Below are 20,915 nucleotides of genomic sequence, written 5' to 3' on the forward strand. Positions count from 1 at the left end.
GTGTGTTTCCGAGTGATGTTTAATCGCAGGTGCAGTCATGATAAAGTGGTACAGTGGTGATGATAACATGAGCATATAAGGAATGTTTCATGACCTGCCATGTGCTCCTCGGATGTTTCATTTTTATGGACATTCATTATGTTGTTTGGCTATTCTGGTGATAGGTGTTTTACCATAATATGTGCATTTTGGTGATAACAAAGTTTTCCTGACTAATGCTTATGTTACAGAATAACCAGTAACCTATGTGTTTCATGTGACTACTGCTGGCTTTTGCACAGTAATAATACTGAGTAATGTTCTGACAACTGCTTGTGTAGCAGGGTATTCTGACATGCTGTGTTTGGTCTAATGATGTTGTGTACAGTACAGTTTATTTTTATATAACTTGGTGTTGTGTTTCTCTTGTGGTGTAAATAGTGAGTCACATGTGTTGTGTGTATTGTGCAATCGGTTTACACATTGTCCCTGGGATAAACCTGACTGCTCGTGCCAAGCTACCAAGGGGGTGAGCAGGGGTTATCTCGCATGTGTAACTCCCCTGCTCTGACTAGAGTGGATGGGTTCTGTCTGGCTTAGGGGCATACCCAGCCAACCAGAAACCCCATTTCTAACAACCAATGACTACTATCAAGGTATAATTACAATCCATCATACTTCGATGTACACTGGCTTTTTTTCCTTCTCCTAACTCGTATTTCCGCCAGTATCACATATGGCACACACTTGACCCATGACCCTTCACATGCCAAGCCCATGTATTTGCCAACCCAGTGGTTAAATGTTAGATTACTGTGTACGTCAAAACATTCTGAAATTGTATGGTACTGGGTTATTAAATAAGTGAAATACATAAGTGGAACATTGTATAAGAGTATTTTATATACACTGGCATATGCGCCAAATACTAAACGTCTCCCAAAAGGTGTATTAATCTCTGCGTTTTAAGTCCTAAAGTGCCCTTTGTTCAGGACGAATGCTAAGTTGCTTGTTCTCCTTGGGGCTCATTTAGTCCTAACTGTGCATTGGTTGTGGCTCATGTCTGCATAAGAAGGTCCTTGACCCATCATCTTCAGGTGTGTGAGAGCCCTATTTCTGTAAGAGGCTCTCAACCAACACTCCCCATCCATCTGCTCACTCCCTCACTGCCATATTACGTCTAGGCCTGGGTGGAACTCGCTGAGTTTTACTCACTATAATTCCGAAGAGTTACAAAACAGCTCTGCAAGATTCTCCGGAATTTAGCGAATGGGCGGAAATAGGCATATTGGACTGCTTATGCTGTGATTTACACCAGGAGCTCATTCCGTACTGAAAAATCCGCGAGAACGGCACGATGTGGCGCGCCAGAGAGCACAGCTTCACAAGTTGATTTTGCTGCCACTCGAGTAGATTTTCTACTTGAGCTGCAGCTTTCTGACTGGCAACAGTTGTGAACACCTGCGAGCGACTGTGTATTGGAGAAATCTTGCAGGTGCTCTCCTAGTGACCGCAAATCACACTAGGTGACACCAAATCTAACTCGCCAACCTACTGTTTTCGAGCTGTACACGTTAAAACCTCAGCCACACAGTGGTTGGAGGAATTTTGCCAGAACTCCACGTTACAAGAGACAAAAATATTGCCAGGTGGGAAGGTGTACACAGCCCCATAGCTAAAGCCATAGAGAGCTCCAGAGAACCCCCCCACGCTAGAAGCTGCTAGGCTCAAGCCATGCAATTTCTGATTTAAACTATTCTGTGTAGATTCTAGCAAGAAAAAAAATGGTTGAAAAGAGAGGTGAGAAATACAGGACCCTTGGTGGTACGGGTAGTGACTTAGCAAGGAAGCAGTAGAAAGTGTCAGAGTGGGCACAGAAACACGTGATGCTGCGAACCACATGAATTAGTTCTGTGGTGAGAAGTACGAGGGTGAGGAAGGACCTGGTGAAGGTGCAGAACATACTCCTGATAGATATCACTTCTGATTAAAAGCAGGGAGTCAAGGCATTGCTCAAGAATTTGTCTGCCTCTGTTGGAGTGGAGTGCATAACGGAGAAGAATGTATTTCTGAGGCGCCTCACACTGCTCCTTTTCTTGATGTTCTAATCAGGTAGCGGGCACTGTCTGAGTCGGGAATGAGTATGAGATCGACACAAACCGCAGGCCTGGGCGGCGTTGGGGGCGTCAATGTCTTAACCTTCAATGGGGAAGGTTGAGGTGGCCAACAACGCTGGTTCGGATCTGGGAACGGATCCCTGGATGCCCTCTGGAGGCAAGGCAGAAGCCGCCGGCGCAGAACCTGAGTGGATCCTGTTGACCCTGTGGGGAATAAAGGTGCTCGGGTGGGATCTGACGGCCCAAAGATGAGACGACAGCCTCGTAAAACTCACACAGCTGGGCAGGGGTGGCTCCGGCTCCCGGAAAGTTGGGTAGGCACGGAGCCAACCCAGAAGTATGCTCCGAGGACAGTGGCCTAGAGCGACAATGCTCCTTTTCCCGCGTTGCGTCAGCTGACCGATGGGATGAAGACAAAGAAGGCTTGCTCTTCTATTACTTTTTCTTGTGCTTTCCTGAACGTTCCGGGGACTTGGAGTAGGACGACGAAGAGTGTGGGCTCGGTGAGCAGTCTCGGGACCTTACTCCTGAATGACACTGGGAGCAGCGCAGAGCCAAGCGATGGGCTGCAAGTAGCTTTAGGGACCGTTCCCTCAAAGCCTTCGGGTTTAGGGCCCAGTACTTAGAGCATGACTGTGGTTCGTGGTCGCGCTCCAAACATCAGAGACACACGAGGTGGGGATCCGTCACGGACATCATCCGGTGACAGGAGTCTCAAGGCTTGAATCCGGTCTTCTGTGACATCTCGACGCACCAGAAAGTCCAAAAAGCTTCACCAAAAGTCCAGCCAAAAAATGCATGAGGGGGCAGTCTTCTTCGGATCTGCGAGTAGGTTGGCGCAGAAAGAAAAGAACTGATGTCAGCATGCCAGGGTGGCACCTATATGGATCCTGTGACATCATATCCGGCGTGGACGGCGCCAATAACTGACGTGGAGCTGACCAACCCACCTAACGGCATGCAGAGGTACTGCTCGAGAAAAAATCTCTGCATCCAGACTGACAACTGGGGGAAATTCTAAGTTAAGGAATCTGCAACTAGAAGTCTTACAACCTCTCACACAGAAAACAAATGAAGCCACAATGTAGTTTGGTCCACTATACTGCTGTAAACCTGACCAGCCACTGTGTACATGTTAGTACAAATAACTTATTTTCTGAAAATAATGCAATTTAGGTGCTAGTACATGCAGAGAAAATGTGAACAACCATAGATGAGGATTAGCCCGCATGATGGTAATTCATACCCCACCCGGAGTCATTGGATCTGAATATAGATGTATGTAATGCTCTTTTGGAGCCATCTTGATAGCAGGTTTCACAGTATGGTAATGCTAACATGTTAAAACTGAATGATCAACACCTTTTTGGGTTGTACTCTTGGGTTTATTTACTTTTGATGGTAAGTGTCCATATGCATTGAAAAGTGCTCTCTGGATTTTGTAGGAACTGAGTCTTCTAAACAGGAGTAGAATCTTCCATGGTCGGCATCTGTAGCAGGAAGAAAGAGATCAAGAGAGACAACAGCGCATGACGGCGCTCCCTAGTTCCTGATAGGTCATTGGACATTACTTTCTTTAATCTTCATTGTCACTGGGTTTTTGGGAAATGAAATTAGTTGTGTGTTTTTTGACAAGGCAGCTAATGGAATAAACGAAGAAAGAATCCTAATCCTCGCTTCTGTGTCCTTAATAGAATTGAAACTTTATGTTACATTACACAGGAACTTTTCATTTATGTACAAACTGATAGAGAGGCAGGAATGGAAAGCTGACTACACATTGCAGACATGGTCATGGAAGAAATTCATCAGATTTTCTGGAAAATCAGAAGGTTAATCCTCTAGCCTAAAAGGAATATGGTGTGATCCTGTTTCAGACACAGGGTATCCAGTGGCTTTCCCAAAAAATTGTTTATCATCAGTTCTTGACTAATTGAGGGAGATGTTTTTTCTGTCTTAGTTACCCTAGGATGGAGTTTAACTGGGGATGTTAAATGGTAAGTAGCAATGTTTATGAATATTCACACCTCAAACATGATAATGCTATTTGTTTCCCGGATATACTGATCCTATAGTGGTTAGCAAGAGTATATAGTTTGTTCAAGGGGCAATTCAGTTGTGTAGCTGATCCTAAATTGGCCAGAATGTATCTCTCCAAGAGACAGTTCAATTGTGTGCCTTCACCTTTGAATGTAGTTCAAGAGGACTGTTGCTTATTAGATATTTGTATTTCACAGACAAGCTCTGATAGCTAGAAGACAAAACATGCTTGGCTTGTGAAGGTCTACTCTTACTAACTCCCTTATTCAAGGTCAGTGTTCCTAAACTGATATTTTGTTTAATGGATGCAAGACATTTCAATATTATCCATGAGCTAAGTACTATATATTACAATCTGTAATTGAACATGCATTTGCCCTCTCCCCACCGGAAAAGGAGAGCCATTTGGGTCAGTGGCAAAAATGACAAACTACTGGTTAAAAGGTAACCCACAGATAATCTCACATTTGGAGGAGGTGGCAATGGGTGATGAAGAGTTACCACTAGCTACTGAAAATAGAATGTTGTAAAACAGCAGTTACTGATTCAACTGAAAGTCTACAGTTCCATAGACAGAACATGAGTCCCCTTGTGCTCTGCTGAGCAATCCTTATTTGTTGTAGATGCCGTTATTTAACAATTACAGCCAACACTTACCTGTGGCTTGTTGGATGGCTTCCATCACAATTTTTAGGGGAAGACCTGGGATCTTGATGTCTGCCTGTCATTAAACAGATACAAGATTCCATAAACACAGCACAAGTGCAGAAATTTTTAGAGTGCTTCTTTGCTTTCCAGGAAGGTTATAGGTACAGAATACCTCTACGTGCATTCAGACAATTAACATGGAAGGTAGAACAGAAAAAATCCAATACCTGTAATGCAGTTATTCCTTTACTAGTCCCTGCCATTTTGAAGTCCATATCGCCATTGTAATCCTCAATTCCCTGTTGGACGATAACAAAAAGAAAGAAGCTCTGTATATTACAGTCTTGTTTTAATCAGTGTAGCCTTTTCCTCTTATTTCTGTGGCTTCCAATATCAGGTATGACATCCCCTCTCAACTTCTTAGATGCTAAAACACCGCTCAATGCCCCTCTATACTTTTGCCATTGCTGACAGATGTTTGCCCAATTTTTCAGACATTCCCACCCCTCATATGTTTATTTCTCCGCCAGCAAGGACCAATCCATATCATTCTTTCAGCTCTCTATGTCTGGAAGCCTGTTTGCACCATACTTTTGAGATATGTTTCTCTTGGCCACAATTAGGTACAGTATGAGGACAGGCCTCATGTATGGGGATTGAATGGAGTTTTTTTTTTTTCAGCAGACAGTGATTATTCTCAATGTCACTTACATCCAAGTGCCTGCATGGATCTTGTGCAAGCAGCAAACTGGTCTTGATGAAATGCCCACATTCAATGTCCCGAGCCACCACCAGTACCCTGAATTTATAATTGGATGCACTGCATTTCATACAAAAGTTCACTAATTACTCCTCTATAGCATATTGTTGCCACAAATATATGGAGAAGTTTTACATTAGCGCCCGTCTGTGCACTGCCAAACTGTTTTTCTGTGAACTCAATTTACTAGTAGCTTTTGCCACTCTTTCTTTCCTTGCCACACACTGCAAACCTGTAAAGGAAAACTATGTTTTTTTACCTTGAATCCCAGTTCTGTCTTAGGGGAATCCCATTGAAGTCATAAACACTGAATAGTTCCGCCCATGTGCAGGGGTACCGGAGCACTTTTCCATAGCATATTTGATTAAGTGTAGATGTTCGTTTTTCTGAGGGAAGGCCTGCAGAATCACTTAGGAAGAAAACCATTATGCAGCCTATAGGAATAGGCTACAATTGCCAATTTCTTCAGATTGTACTTAACTGTACTGTATATAATTTAGTTGATACTCAGTAAGAACAGCTTAAATCTCTTTCACAAGCCCTTTTTTGTAAGAGTAGAGAGATGAAGGATAGCAGGACAGTGTAGCCCTATCGGTTGTCATTATGTGAGTTTCAAACAGCATCTGTGCCTTTAAGGACCAAGGGACTCCCAGTATCATGTCATGGGGAGTTGGGAGGGATGCTTATGACTTCAGTGGATATTCTCCTGAAACAGAACTGGGATTACAGGTAAGAAACCATTCCTTCTCCTTTGAGAGGATCTCCATAGATAGTTATAAGCACTGAACAGACTAGCAAGCCAATCCCCACTAAGAGGAGTGGAAAAGACAGAGGAAGTACTGAACTATCTGTTAAAGCAAAAATAATTCTGAGGGAGTCCTGTCCTACTTTAGCATCTGCTCTAGCATCAGAGTCCAAGCAATAGTGTTTTGTGAACAGAGTTCCACGTAGCTGCTTTGCAAATTTCAGCTATGGGGACATTTCTCGTTAACGCAGCAGCAGCTGCCTTGCCCCTAGCAGAATGTGCCTTAGGTCTAGCTAATAAGGTCTTGTTGGTTTTCTAGTAGCATAAAAGTATGCAGGATACTATCCATCGGGAGATGGATTGTTTGGAAGTAGCTAGGCCTGTGCAGACTGGACCAACATTAACAGAACTGCAAAAGTCATGTTTTTTTCTGGATAAAACTTTAAGACTCGCCTCATGTCAAGGGAATGGAGCTTTTTTTCAGCCAGAGTGGAAGAATGCTGAAAGAAGGTTGGTATGATAACTGTCGTGAAAATCGGAAATGACTTTTGGAAAGAATTTTAGATGAATCCTCATTGCTAACTTATTGGAATGGAAGACGATGTAAGGTTCATGAACACACAATGACTGGATTTCACTAACTCTGCGTGCAGATGTGATTGCTACAAGGAAAGCAGTTTTCCACAAGAGGTGTTGCAAAGATGATTTGTGAATGGGCTCAAAAGGAGCCTGCATGAGATGTGAGAGTACTATACTGAGCTCCCAAGCAGTAGATGGACGCCTTATGGGAGGAAAAACCTTCTTTAATCTCACTAAGAAGTCTTTTATGCCTGGGATTTTGAAAAAAGAGGTCTGTGAAGGACATTTTCTGCAGGCAGTAGCAAGTGCTAAATGAACCTTTATGAAAGAGAACTGTAAGCCAGATTTTGCCAAACAGAGTAAGTAAGGAAGAATGACATCTTCCTGGCAGGTTGCAAGGTCCATGTTCTTGTCAGCATACCAAATTCAAAATTTCTTCAATTTGAAAGTGTAGGCTGAACATGCTAATGTCCGTTTAGCCTCCTTGAGGATGTCCATACAGTCCTGTGGCAAATTCAAGAGTCCATACTGAACTAGCTCAGGAGCCATGCTGCCAAATTCAAGGAGGAGAGATTGGGGTGAACCATCTGGCCTCCGAATTTCATTAAAAGATCCGGACTGCATGGAAGCATGAGATACGGACACTCAGACTGGCGAAGAAGGTCTATGAACCCCCACTGATGTGGCCACTCCGGACCAATCAAGATCATTCTGGCTCTCGAGCAGGACAGCTTTAGGGCTTACAGGTTTAGGGGGATCAGAGGAGGAGGTGTAAATAAATTTTCCAGACCAGTCGATCCATATAGCATAGGCCAGTGTCCCTGGTTGGAAAAACCTTGATCCGAAGCATGGGTATTTTTTGTTTGCTGCGGTTGCGAAAAAATCGATGTGGGAAGCGCCCGATAACCTGAAGATGTACTACACAACATCATCACGTTGTACCCAGTCGTGAGTTTCTTGCAGCACTCTGCTCAGGGAATTTCCTTGCACATTTTGGACACATAGGAGATGAGTAGTCCGTGATCCTCAGGTCTCTGGCTATGAGCGACTTTTAGACTGTTTGAGCCTCATGGGATGGAGGCCTGGTCCTCGTTCTCCCTTCCTGTTTGAGGTAGTACATCATTGTTGTGTTGTCCGTTTGAACAAGCAGGGGTCTGGTTGTGAATGACAGAAGAAAACCTTTCAGTGCCAGCTGAACTGCGCGCAGTTCAAGGATATTGATGTGGTATTTCATTTCTTTCTGAATCCATGTTCATTGATTTGAAGGTGATCTATGTGCACTTGCCATCCTAGTAACGAGGCTCAATTACTACTCTCTGGGAAGGAAAATCCTGACGAAATGGCATCCCTTAAAGCAGATTCTTCAGAGAGCACCACCATTTCAGGGACTGCGATGCATGGGAGAAAGAGTGTTATCCTTTCCTGCCAATCGCCTGTGAGTTGGTCCCATTGATCCGCGAGACATTCCGGAAGAGGACGCCTATGGAGACTGGCATTCAGAGTTATTAAGATGCATGAAGCCATTTAGCCGAGGAGAGATGACTCTGTTCTCACCGTGGGATGAGAGGCTTTCATGAGAGAGTGATACTTCTGATGTATTGATAACGATGTATTGATAACAGTTTCTCCTCCAAAGGACACACTCTTTCTTTAATGGTGTAGATGGAGGCCCCATCTAATGCAGTTTCTGAGCAGGTGTAGATGTTGACTTGGCGTGGTTGATATGGAGACCTAACCTGAAGGACCTCTCTTCTCCACTGGTGATGAAGAAGGGTTTCCTGAGGAGTCGACGCCTTGATGAGCCAGTCGTCTAGACAGGGCAGACAAAAATTCAGTGTTTTCTTAAATGGCCAGCTGCCACTCCCATGTGCTTTGAGAAGGTTTTGGGTGTTGATGTGGGGCCAAATGGAACCACTTTGTATAGATAGTGGTCTTGATACACCACTAACCTCAAGAACGTGCAATGCTTCTTGGCTATCGGTATATGGAAGTACTCATCTTGATGTCTATGGAGCAAAGCCAATCTTCCTGGTGTAACTGGGGATAGATCTGATGCTGTGCCAACATTCGAAAGTTCTCTCACTGAATCCACTTGTCAGCCAATTTCAAGTCAAGAATGGGTCTGAACTCGTTTTTGGGGCCTTTCTCCTTGACCAGGAAGTATCAAGTGTAAATGCCTGTTCTTTGTTGTTTTAGATAAAAAGTCTCCACCGCCTGCTTTTGGAGAAGGATGTTGACTTCCAATCGCAGCATTTGCAGATTTTGACTGGATGGCTTTGGTGGTATATTCAAAGGAGGACTTGTGAATCTGAGTAATAACTATTCCGAATAATATTCAGTATCTAGGCATCTCTTGTGATGTTTTGCCACTCTGCCAGAAAATGCAAATGTTTCCCCTTACTAGAGGGGTTAACGGAAGAGGGGGAATTAAAAATTAATGGTTTTGAAGCTGCTGTGGGCTTTCCCCCGGGGGCAGGCTGTTGGGTGTTTCTCCCTCTAGGTTGCATTTGCTGCTGATTTTTGGCAATGCCTCTGCTGACAAGATTGCTGACGACCTTGGTACCAGTGAGAGGTTAGAACCCTCTGGAAACAATAACGCCGCTGGTAGTGATGACGAGAGCGCCTTGAAGAATGCCCAGATCTGTGGCTTCTGGAATGACACGAATGATGGTATGTTCTTGAAAGTAACACGTGGAGAAACCCTAGGCCTCAGAAGAGGGGCATCCACAGGAGGGAGTTGGAATTGGCGCAAGTGGAAGAGGTGCCAGAAGTGGAAGCTGTGGAGGTGGAAGTGTTGGAAGTAGAGAAGTAGATGGAGGTGGAGGAGTAGGAGGGTCTGCCAACAGTATTGGTGAAGGGGAGTAGACTCTGGAGTATTGAGAGTCAAGAGATGTAGAAATGAGTCTCTGCTTCATCCTTTCCTCATGTCGTAATGTCCTTGACTTCGATCTCCTCCTATGCCTCGACAGACTCCTTGACAGCAATAGATCTCTCTGCTTAACGTTGACACACTCCGATATCAACCTTTTTCTAGACGGTATAAGCGTCTTTGATGTCGACATACACTGTCTCGACATCTACCTTCGCCTCTTCCTCGATGTCGAACCAGCCCTCAACGGTGAGCAAGCAGGTGATTTACCTTGTCTCAGTGTCGATCCTCTTGACATCAACCTGGAACAACATTGTTTTTGGTCTAAACTCCTCTTTTGGGACCTTTCATGCCTGGGGTCCTTAGAAGCAGATGGAAGAGCCCTGGTAGAGGACTGACCCTCTCCATGCTCTGATGTCCCACCTTCCGACTGCACCTGCTACCTGCGCTGCTCTTCTGTGCCATGGAACCAAACTTCTCTTTCTCCCTCAGGGATCACCTTGAAAACTTCCTACAGTGCTGGTATTTGTCAGGAAAATGGCTTTGTGGAGGGCAACTGATACAGACGTTGTAAGGGTCTGACTTGGCATTCTTTCTCCCACAGGCACGGCACTTTTCAAATAAAGAAGCCATTTTATTTGACAAAATACCACAACTGTCTGTCAGAAAATGTAAGGGAGGGATGAAAAACATTGAATGAAGTTGTTGTCACAAATAATCCACTGACGATTTTTTAAGAGAAAAAGCCAAAAAAAGCTGACCTCACTGCACCAAGATACTGTCACCAAGTGCCTGAAAAAGAACCTGCTGAACATGATGGGACACTGGTGGTCCCTGGGTCCTTAAAGGCACAGATGATGTTTTAATCTCACATGACAACCTATAGGGATACATTGTCCTGCTATCCTTCTTCTCTCTACTCTTACAAAAATCGGTTTGTGAAGGAGATTTAAGCAGTTTTTATTGAGTGGCAGCATTACATTATTTATATATAAATAAATATACATCTATATACATCTATAAACACACACACACACACACACACACACACACATATATATATGTATATATATATATATATACATTTATTATGGACCCTTTATAAGTACAGTCTAAAGAATATGGCAATTGTAGCCTGTTTCTATGGGTTGCATTACGTTTTTCTTCTTAAGTGACTCTGCAGGCCTTCCTGAAGAAAGGCGAACATCTACACTTAAGAAGATATATTAAGGAAAAGTGATCTGGGATCCCTGCACGTAGGCAGAACTATTCAGTGCTTATGACTATCAATGAAGATCCCTTATGAGGGAATGTCACTTGCCTGTAACATTACAACTTCAGAATGCAATCCTTTTTGGTTAATATGTTTCTATAATACATATCAGTAGATGAGAAGGAATACATTTCAATCTTTTCCTTTTCTCTTATAAGAGAATGCCTGACAACTGACATAAGGTCACACTCATTGCATCACTTTCAAGCACAGTGGTTATCACTCATTCAAAAGCATCACATTGTACAAGAGTGCTTCAGTGAAACACACTTCTTAGTTACAGCACAATACATCGCCACCTACATCTTTGAAATTATGGGAGGTTCAACTATTTCCACGTGGTTCTTGGGAAGACACCCATGCAGGAGAACAGATTTTCATTGAATTAACTTTTCCTTCCCCACCATGGGATTTACCAGTTTAATATGCTTTTAGAAGACACTATTAAACAGTGCTAACAAGCAGCATGGGGGTTAAGACCACCCTCACACAACACTCAGAAAAGCATTGGACAGCTTAGTTATACCTACAGTGACAGGCTGGACCATCTTTCACTAAAACGTACAGATTAGATTAGTTCCAAAAACGTAAGATATTTCCAAGAGGTGCCAGTCCTGTCAAGGGCTAGTGCAATTTGAAACTGTCAAGGGTAACATTTGCCCTACTTATCCTCTACAATAGGTCAATGAAAATGGTTGAGCACTGATGGCATCTTTAAGGCAAACACCAGTGAGAAAAGCTTCAAATATACTGTTATGACTACCAAAAGCACCATTGGGAAACATGTTTAATAGCAAAAACTATCTAGGTGCAAAAGGCATGGGGTGATTGTTTCTTCTGAACACAAAAGGTGACCGAGACCCTCTTTTACACATCTAGTATCAAACTCTTGCATGCTCATTTCAACATCCTTGTAATCTCATGGTACCTAGAAAATGATGGAAACATTGTTGTCACATCCTAAGAATAAGAACCGCTGATATTGCGCACTCCAGGGTACCACTCACCAGGATATCTGTTAGCAAACGGTAATCTACTATTTCTCCATATTTTTCAGGATTGAACTTGGTAACTAGTCCCACAGCAACGCCTGCCACTGGTGCTGAAATTGGCACACCTATTTAAAAATGTATAACAAACAGTTACAGCAATACAACTTAATGAAATGTCAGATACAACTACAAACTTTTCCTGTACAGTAAATCAAGCCAGTGGTTTTCACTAGTAAATAGCTAATTGGGTGATTGCATACCTTGAAGAAATCTGTTCACATAAATCAGGTCATACATTTAAATTATTTTATTCTCACTCTGCTTCTTGTTCTTCAGAGATTGATTAAATGAACACCACCGAGTTGAATAACAACAGTACCACCACCACATTTCAGTACTTGGTGACAAATCAATTTACCATAGACAACTGAAAATACATTGTAAGCACTAAAAACTATTCTAGGTGTTAACCTCTGGACCATTAATTACATAGAAATTAATGTTTGGAAATTAAACGTGGTGTAAATAATTTCCGGTCAGTAAGTTTTTAACTATTTCTGCTTTAACAATAGATGGATCACATTGTTTAAATCTAATCTCAATTCTCGTTTTTTCACCTGTAATGAATGGCAGGACATCTCCTGAGCTGCGCACTTGTGCACTCCTAAATACATTATTAGGACTCGTCTACAGACAGTTTTAGCTGCTTGTTGCAGAGTATTGTTTTCATGACATAACACATTCCAGAGTGGTCTTTCGGTTTACCGTCTGTTCATGATTAGATGGCTTCGTTTCCTACCTTGGGTCTATGCTCTTGACTGAAGGTGTTCCTCTCTATTCTTGTGTATCTCCTGCCCAGGAGCATTTCAGTCTCACAACGTTCTCATTGAATGAGTTGTATACTTCCACTGCTAACTTGAAATAACTTTTTACATCTGAGTTGAGAATTCAGCTGTCAAACTGACCTATTGATTACCGTACACAGTGTGGTCTTTGGCTGAGCCCCTTTCAAACATTGGCTTTCCTCGAACAGCCTCTTACAGCCATTTGCCTGATACTTTGGTAATAACGTCTTAGCTCAATCTGGTGGAGTATTTATCTTTCATCTCACTATATTGGCTGTTTGCTTATATCAGTTTGCCTCCACGCGAGTGACTGTATTGAACAGAATGAGGGACTACTTAGCTGTAGGCCTATCTTGTGCTGACTACCTTCTGTGTAAGGTGTAAGTCACTATAATGTGCTAGTTCTACATTTGTTAGCACATTAAAACCCAGACATACTGGCTTTGCTAATGCTGTTTTTTCTTTTCAGGACTCTATAAGAGTGTATGTCTTTCCATCGGATGGTTCCTCCTGACATCTAAAGGCCCGAACCCTTCTGTGTATTCTTTATCCAAACTGGTCCATCTGTCTACTTTTAAATTGCTTTTTTTTATTATGATGGCCAGACAGATGCAAAGTAGTATCCAACTGTTTGCTTCCTTTTTTTTCACACTCATGCACACTTTCATTCTTATTTTTAATTTAAGGGTTCTGAAATAGTTGTTGCACTGGCAATGGCCAAGTCTGCATCACAACACATATACATTGTTAGCCATCTTGGAATGGCTTCATGCGCATGCATGCAACGCAGTGCCGGGGCAACAAATGTGTGCATAGATGCCACCTTTTGGAAGGCCCTTTCGTTAATAGAAAAGCCATTCCAGGATGACTGATAATCAATCTGTATGCGTGTGCATGTGCTGTGATGTACTGATGGCCATTCTGGCATTAGTTAATACTAAAGAAAACAAGCACTGACAAATTCAACAGCTCCACCTTTCAAGGCAGAGACCTATCGACTTTGCCAATGCTTGTTAATGTATTTTTGTGTTATTTATGGGGATTATCCCCCTGACTCACCCTTATTTACATAATATGCCTTCATGACACTTCCATCTTGTTTTTGCTTTCAGATCTGCTTTCCCGTTTTATTTTTCTGCCAATTAAATTTCAGGCCCTTTTTCAGGTCACCATATAAAATGTCTAATTAAAAATACAATACAATGCTTCTACAGTGGCAGAGTGTTTAATTTACAGTGAAGATAGGGTTGCTTTAGTGGTTATTTACTCATTGGTTCTCCCTGACATTTCCTAACTGGCACGTCATTATATTTTTAAACATAGAAAATTGGCTGTTTGGCTACCTCTCAAAACACGTTGCTGCAAATACTCTTACAATACAAAAAAACACGCATTTTCCCTATTAATTTTTCAATAGGAAAATTGAACAGGGATACCACAAAAAATGCTCAGCAAATTTACACCAAATGTGGCAGAAAGCTAGCTACTAATCTTGATCCAAAAAGGATGTTTTTTGTGATTTGGTGTAAATCCGTTCAGCATTGTATATTTCAAGCCACATAGCATTCACGGACCTGACAGATCTCATGCTGCCAGCATATCCATCAAAAACGATGTGGCTGCAGCCATCTTAGGCCTCGGAACTCAGCCCTGAGGCCTAGATTTTTTTTTTTAAAGACAATAGAGGGCAGGGTAGAGATAAACAGACCCTATGGTCTTGGCCTAGGGCCAAAAACTTATTTTTAAACATTTTGTGCTGTGAATTCATAGAGGATCTGCAAATTCGTAGCAATTTGTTTTAAAAAGAAAATGCAGGCTCCTGTGCTACTGCAAAAAATAGCCCTGCCCTCCAAATGGGCCAGGGCCCTAGGAGAGGGATGTGGGGCGTTGTGACTGAAAAGCTTACTGAGGTGAGAGGGCACATAGCCCCTCTTCCCAAGTCACAGGGACACCCCCAAAACCCCATCCCCTGGGGCTGTCATGAAAGATAAAGGGGGTGGATGGCCCCCTAATCTGACCCTCAATGGGCCCCGGGGCCACCATATAAAAAAGGGGAGGAGGCGCGCACCGCCTTCCGATGCAGTCTCTGGGAGAGGTAATGAAAACAGGGCTTCTGGGAGATATAGTTTGCCCTTCCCCTGGTCCCACTCACAGCATGCATCCGGCGCTGCATGAGTTCCTCACAGCTTTTAAGCCCAATGAGGGCTTTTCATTGCTATCACCTGGTGGGAGATTAAAACAGGTCTTCTGGGGAATGTAGTTTGCCCTTCCCCAGGCCTTAGTCACAGCATGCATCCCTTGATGCATCACTTGATGCATGCCAGTGTTTGCTCTGACATTGCTTTTGAGTCACTAAAGTTAGCAATGTCTTGACAAGGACAGTACAGGGGATTTCATTCTAAAGGTGTGAACAAAGAGCACTACAGTTATATGTGATTTTACTTTGACTATAAGTAAAACAATTTTTTTTTTTTACTTTTCTCTTTCACTGATCACTTAAATTAACCATTTACTGCTCACTGGCAATGCACTGATACACTGAACCATTCAAATTGCTAATTTCCCGGGTCAACATCAGGAAGGGCTTACACTTTCTGAGATGTCTTCAACGAAAAATATTGTTAACAACGTGTTTGCAAGGCAGTCGACAGACATGTAATAATCTTGATAGAAATGTTTAGTACCTGCATCCATTAATGCCAAACTTCCTCCGCATGCAGAAGCCATTGATGATGATCCTAAACAGAATCAAATAAGAAAATGAAAAATTCAAACAAGGAGCAAATTGGATCATTTTACTATGAATAGAAAAGCTTAAAATGTCAGCGCACCCTTTCACACTTCTTGGAATCTCCCAACTCTATCATCAACTGAACGATTCTTTGAAGACTGATGCTCCTCTGAGCTATTCTTATCTCTCCTAGAAGACCTTGGACTGGAGTGAATTGATATTAAGTGCATGCTGTTGACTCTAGTCCTAAAAAGTGCATTGCACAGTTAAGGATATCCTTTTGCAAAGTATTTAAAGACTTACTGGACTGAACTGAAAGTTTTCGCCTAAGCGTCATCTCTTAGATTGGACTGAACGTAATAATACCTAGCAAACTGAAGTGACTAAGTCAACACTTTACGTGCTAATTGTAGAAAAGTGATTTATTAATTGGGGTGAATGGTAGTCCATCAAAAGTAATAAAGTCACCACTTGTTGGGCTCAACATAAGGTCTCAATAATTTAAACCTGAACTCAGAAAAAGTCAAAAACACAATAGGAATCCCACTCCAGTTTTCAAAAATAGATAAAAATTGAATAAACAAAATGAAGAATCAAGGCAAAAAGTGCCAAACAGGGGAACAGATGCTGTAGGAGGTCTGGCTAAAGCCATTTGTTTTGGTGGGAAAAGCTGCAAACAGAAAAAAAATCAAATTCTGCGCCCAGGTAAGTGCTCGTCAGCCAGGTACTTATGGCACCTTTACCTTTATCTTTCGACTTAGTATTTTTTTTGGAGCTTGGATTCGTCTAACAAAGTAAGGTAGCAGGCTGTCTCCAGGAAGGTTGAATCGAAGTAGGATACACTTGCCACAAGAGTCCGCTAAACTGGATTTTCAGGTTGCAAAAGGCTTAGAGCTCTGAAGGTTTGCATGTCCAAAATATTTTGGAGTCCATATTTTTCACAATAAGTCCTTCTAGAAACCATGAAGGCCCTCAGGATCTCCATGAAAGTACCTAGGTGTCAGGACTCACTCCAGGAGAGAACCAAGCACGGTGCAGTCTTCTTTTGGTTGTAACTGGTCACTCCAGAAAAAAGGCCTCTTGCAGCTTTTGATGTCCCTGTAGCCAAACAGGTAAGTCATTTTGTCCTTGGTACAAGTGGGAGCATGTCCACCCCTTCAGGTATCCTCACAGGTCTCAAGCCGCAAGTGCAGTCACTCCTATTCTTCAACAGGTCCAGAAAGTGGTTCAAGGATCTGATGGTGAGGTACACTTTTGTACAGCTGAATAAACCAGTGGCTGGGAGTGACTCCTGGGCACGCCCTAACCAATGAAGAATAAGCTTTAAAGGGCAACCCTAGGCACTTTGTCAGCACATCCTATTTGCTTTATGGCAATCAGGCAAAAATGCACTATTCTAGGGGGCGGGATCTAAGATGACTCAGGACTTCTTTCCTTGGAGGACTTGTGTGCTAGCCAGGGGTTTGTTTAGGGAAATGAGCAGTCCCCTTCTCCTAAGCTCCATCCACTGTGATGGAGCCAGGCTGACTATAATGTGTCCTGGGATCAAACAGCTTCCAGGTCTCTTCTTACACTAACTGACTGGAATAATGTACCACACACCCAGGCCATCCTGTCACCACACCTAATCCATTGTCCTGACATGGGAGCAGTTTTTATACATCATTGAGGTCATGCACTGGTAAGGGCAGCTGCTGGCAGGCTAATTCAAATTAGAGTACAGAAGTTTCAGTGAGGGTAAAGGTAACTTTATAAAAGTTACTTTTCTCAAATATTTATTAAATGTAACTTCACTACTGAATTGGATGTCTAATAAATACTAGATATTGCACCATTTTTCTAGCTTGTCACAAACCTGAGATAGCAAAATGAATATATTAATCTGCACTCTAGTTTTCCTCATAGGACAGCCAGAGCTTTCCATGGTGAAAACAGGGTGTGGGGGCTTGTCACTGTAGGGACATGGCAACATTACATTTCTACATGTTTCATTTTTAAATGCCAAGGCCTACACAGGGGTGACTTTTCAATATTCAAAAGGAAGGTTTTTCGTCCTATTATAAGGTTTATTTTGACAGGTTGGACTGTAAGTTTAAACTGCAGCAGTCAGGCTTCAATAGTAGGCCAGAAGCCATGTTTTCTTTTGCCACACAAGTGGGTGGCATAATAAGTGCTGCAGTGATATTTAACGTTCTATGCAATTGGTGTATTTCTGTACCCCATACATGGTATTATAGGAAAGTTAAGAATGCCAATAAGGAGCTAACCAATTTGACCATATTTTAAAAGACCACAACGTTTTTGGGTGCATACATTCAATTAAATTAAACTCTGGTGTGCAGAAGCAGAGATTTGTGAGAGTATATTCCACAGTCTGATTCACACAATTATGGATGTTGTTTTTCCCTTTGTGAATTGCACTTGTGATTACAGAAAGAGTACACAAATATGATGGATTTCATGCATTCACAAATACAGGTGCAGGCATGTGGCTTAAGCAAAAGGAGCAGCACAGGAAAATATGTCCCCCTTTGTAATGAACAAAATACCAATGTGGCTGATAGTGATCATTATAAATCCTAATGACATTTCTGACAAGTCTTGCAAGCTGAAAGGGGTGAAGCAACTATTAACAATGATTCACAAGCCAAGCCCCATTAATATTATGATGCAGATGGGGTGCACCTCTTTACATAACGTCCATTTGCATTGCAAGGGATTACGGAATCCCTCAAACCAAGAGAGCAGAGACTGTAGCAGCATGGTGCTGTTGGGACAGAAAAGTCTCCTGCATGGTGATAGATGACCCCGACATTGAGTGCCCCAGCTGCAACGGTATCTGGATCTTTGGTACTGATTTTTGGTCATTGGTGAACATGGATCACATGATCTAAGCCTATCTCAAGATAATGCACTTTGTTCAAATTGAGAGAGACACATCAAGTGTTACACTTGTGATTGTAGAGGGCTACTGCCTTTAGCTGGAGTTTAGTGATACAAGCACTTGGTGGCATCATACCCATGATTGTATTCAGTAGAATCTGTAATGTGAACAGACTTTTTTAACTGTGTCAGAAGAGTGGGGCTACTGGCCACTAAGGTAAAGGTCTGTGGCTGTGTACTTAAATCACCCTTGCCCTGTATGGGTTGTGTTCAGTGCTGTACAGTGCATGATACTTGTATTTGCGTGCTTGGTAGGCACATAACACAGAGGCCTGGGTGTTTCACTATCGAAGCATAGAGCCTGCAGAGGCTGGAGATGTGTAAAGTTCAACACCCAGCCAGGAGATGTGTATTGCTAACATTGCTGATGGTTAAGACAGACAGACAGACAGACACAACAGGAAGGCAGAGGAGCACAGCATTATCTGTGCATATCAAGGAACCTTTTGATTCCAGGAAGAGTTATTATTCAGTTTGGCCTGGGCTCATTGTCAGGGAGATGGTGGGACCGATAAGGCTGGCACTGCCACATAATCTAATACAGAGGAAGGCTTAGCCTTTTCAACCACCATTGGCCATATTTCAGTAGCTGCTGACAGCCAGGTGTGATCCCCGGATACTCCCTTGGCCTGTGTTATTGGTCACTCAGAATTGAAGCCACTGTTGCTGTGGCAGACTCCGTTTGACAAAGGGCACTGCGGAGGAAAGAACACTTCAAAGGAGCTGACACTCCAACCAAAGTTTCTAAGGCCCGGCACTAAATTGCATATGTGGGATTCTGTGCCCCATTCTTCATTGAACAGCACTGTCTCATCAGGAAGTGATCGGCAAGCCTTTCTTGCTGCTGATCCCAGGAATAGGGACCAAGGTCTGTCAGTATCCCATTTGGGTGAGGGGTCTTCACTCAGAAACCAAGAATATTTGCCCTGTGCCTGGAGCACAAGCAGTCTATCTGCTTGCTAAGACCAGTGCCCTCTGTGAGGAAGAAAGTGAAACGAAGCTAGCCTGCCAAGTTCAGAAGATCCTGTGAGGAGGAGGAGGAGGAGGAAGAAATAAGTTACTTACCTGTAACTGTAGATCTCCAGTATTGGAAGCTTTCACAGATTCACATGCTTAAATACTTCCCCGTCGTCGAGATGGGAGTCCCCTGTGGAATATAAAAACTAGGCCTGAAGATGTATGTACACAGTACATGGACTAGGCCTCAATAGAATAACCTATGACCGTCGTTTTGTAAAATAGACCCAAACTCAAACTTGAACCAACCAGATTGCCTCACCCCCTTATAACCTCCTGTGAGAAGCTGCCTTCCCTCAGATTTTCAGAGCATAAGAGCAGTAAAAATAAAGAACAGTGAGAAAAGAGAGAAGGTGAGCTACTCCGGGGAGGCGGGTGGACCGCATGTGAATCTATGAAAGCTTCCAATACTGGAGAACTACAGTTACAGGTAAGTAACTTATTTCTTACTCCAGTATTGGAACTTTCATAGATTCACATGCTTGCATAAGAGTAGCAAGCAGTAACTAATACATTTTCTCTATTAACAAATACTGTTGATCTCATCATCAGAGAACGTTAACTTTAGACAGTTAAATGCAAAGCAATAAAAGTAAACCTTTTTAAACATACATGAATATGCGAGAGAGGTACGTTAATACTGAACAGAAAATGTGATCTTTTATCCGAAGCAGATGGTGGGAAACAAACAGTTCACCTTATCGGAACAAATGTCTAATAACTACCTGACCCACCACTGCATCACGGAGCGTCTCAGCATCCAGGCAGTAACGCTTCGTGAAGGAGTGTGTCGTTCTCCACGTCGCCGCTCGACAGATGTCTGGCGGTGATACCCCCAGAGAAGAGTGCACAGGAAGTAGACACTGCCCTGGTAGAATGTGCACGAACCTTAGTGTCCAGGGGTCGACCAGCCTTCTGATGGAAAAGGGCTATGGCATTTGAGATCCATCTAGAAATGGTCTGTTTAGTAACAGGATGCCCTCTTCTGGGTGCACTAAATGCCACAAATAGTTGATTTCCGGATCGAGGATGTTCGCTGCAAATAAAATTTAAGGCATCGTTTGATGTCCAAGGAATGCAGCGATCATTATTGCCCCAGTCTGAGGCCGTGGAAAGAAAGTCTTTAGAACTACTGGCTCATTAATGTGGAAGTCAGATGGTACTTTGGGGATAAATTTAGGGTTTGTCCGTAGGATGACTTTATTGTCTGCAAACTTCATGAAGTGTTCCTGGATGGTAAATGCTTGGATCTTGCTTACTCTACGAGCAGATGTTAACGCTAAGAGGAGCACTACCTTCCAGGTGATATACTTAATGTCTGACTTATGAATAGGTTTGAATGGTTCCTTCATCAGCTGACCCAGGAGTGTATTCAGT

At 42.8% G+C, this 20,915-nt stretch overlaps 1 protein-coding gene across 1 annotated transcript in view; it reads right to left on the minus strand.

The window, feature by feature from the left end:
* Positions 1 to 20,915, minus strand: part of PNPT1 (polyribonucleotide nucleotidyltransferase 1) — a 357,765-nt gene that overhangs the window by 83,385 nt on the left and 253,465 nt on the right. Inside the window, exons 18-21 of the mRNA XM_069234364.1 lie at positions 15,532 to 15,585; positions 12,018 to 12,127; positions 5,012 to 5,083; positions 4,794 to 4,857 (exon numbers count right to left, since the gene is read on the minus strand). Coding sequence (XP_069090465.1) covers positions 4,794 to 4,857; positions 5,012 to 5,083; positions 12,018 to 12,127; positions 15,532 to 15,585 — 300 coding nt within the window. The remainder of the gene's footprint in view (positions 1 to 4,793; positions 4,858 to 5,011; positions 5,084 to 12,017; positions 12,128 to 15,531; positions 15,586 to 20,915) is intronic.

The sequence above is a fragment of the Pleurodeles waltl genome, chromosome 5 (assembly GCF_031143425.1).
Source record: "Pleurodeles waltl isolate 20211129_DDA chromosome 5, aPleWal1.hap1.20221129, whole genome shotgun sequence".
NCBI classification, from domain to species: Eukaryota; Metazoa; Chordata; class Amphibia; order Caudata; family Salamandridae; genus Pleurodeles; species Pleurodeles waltl.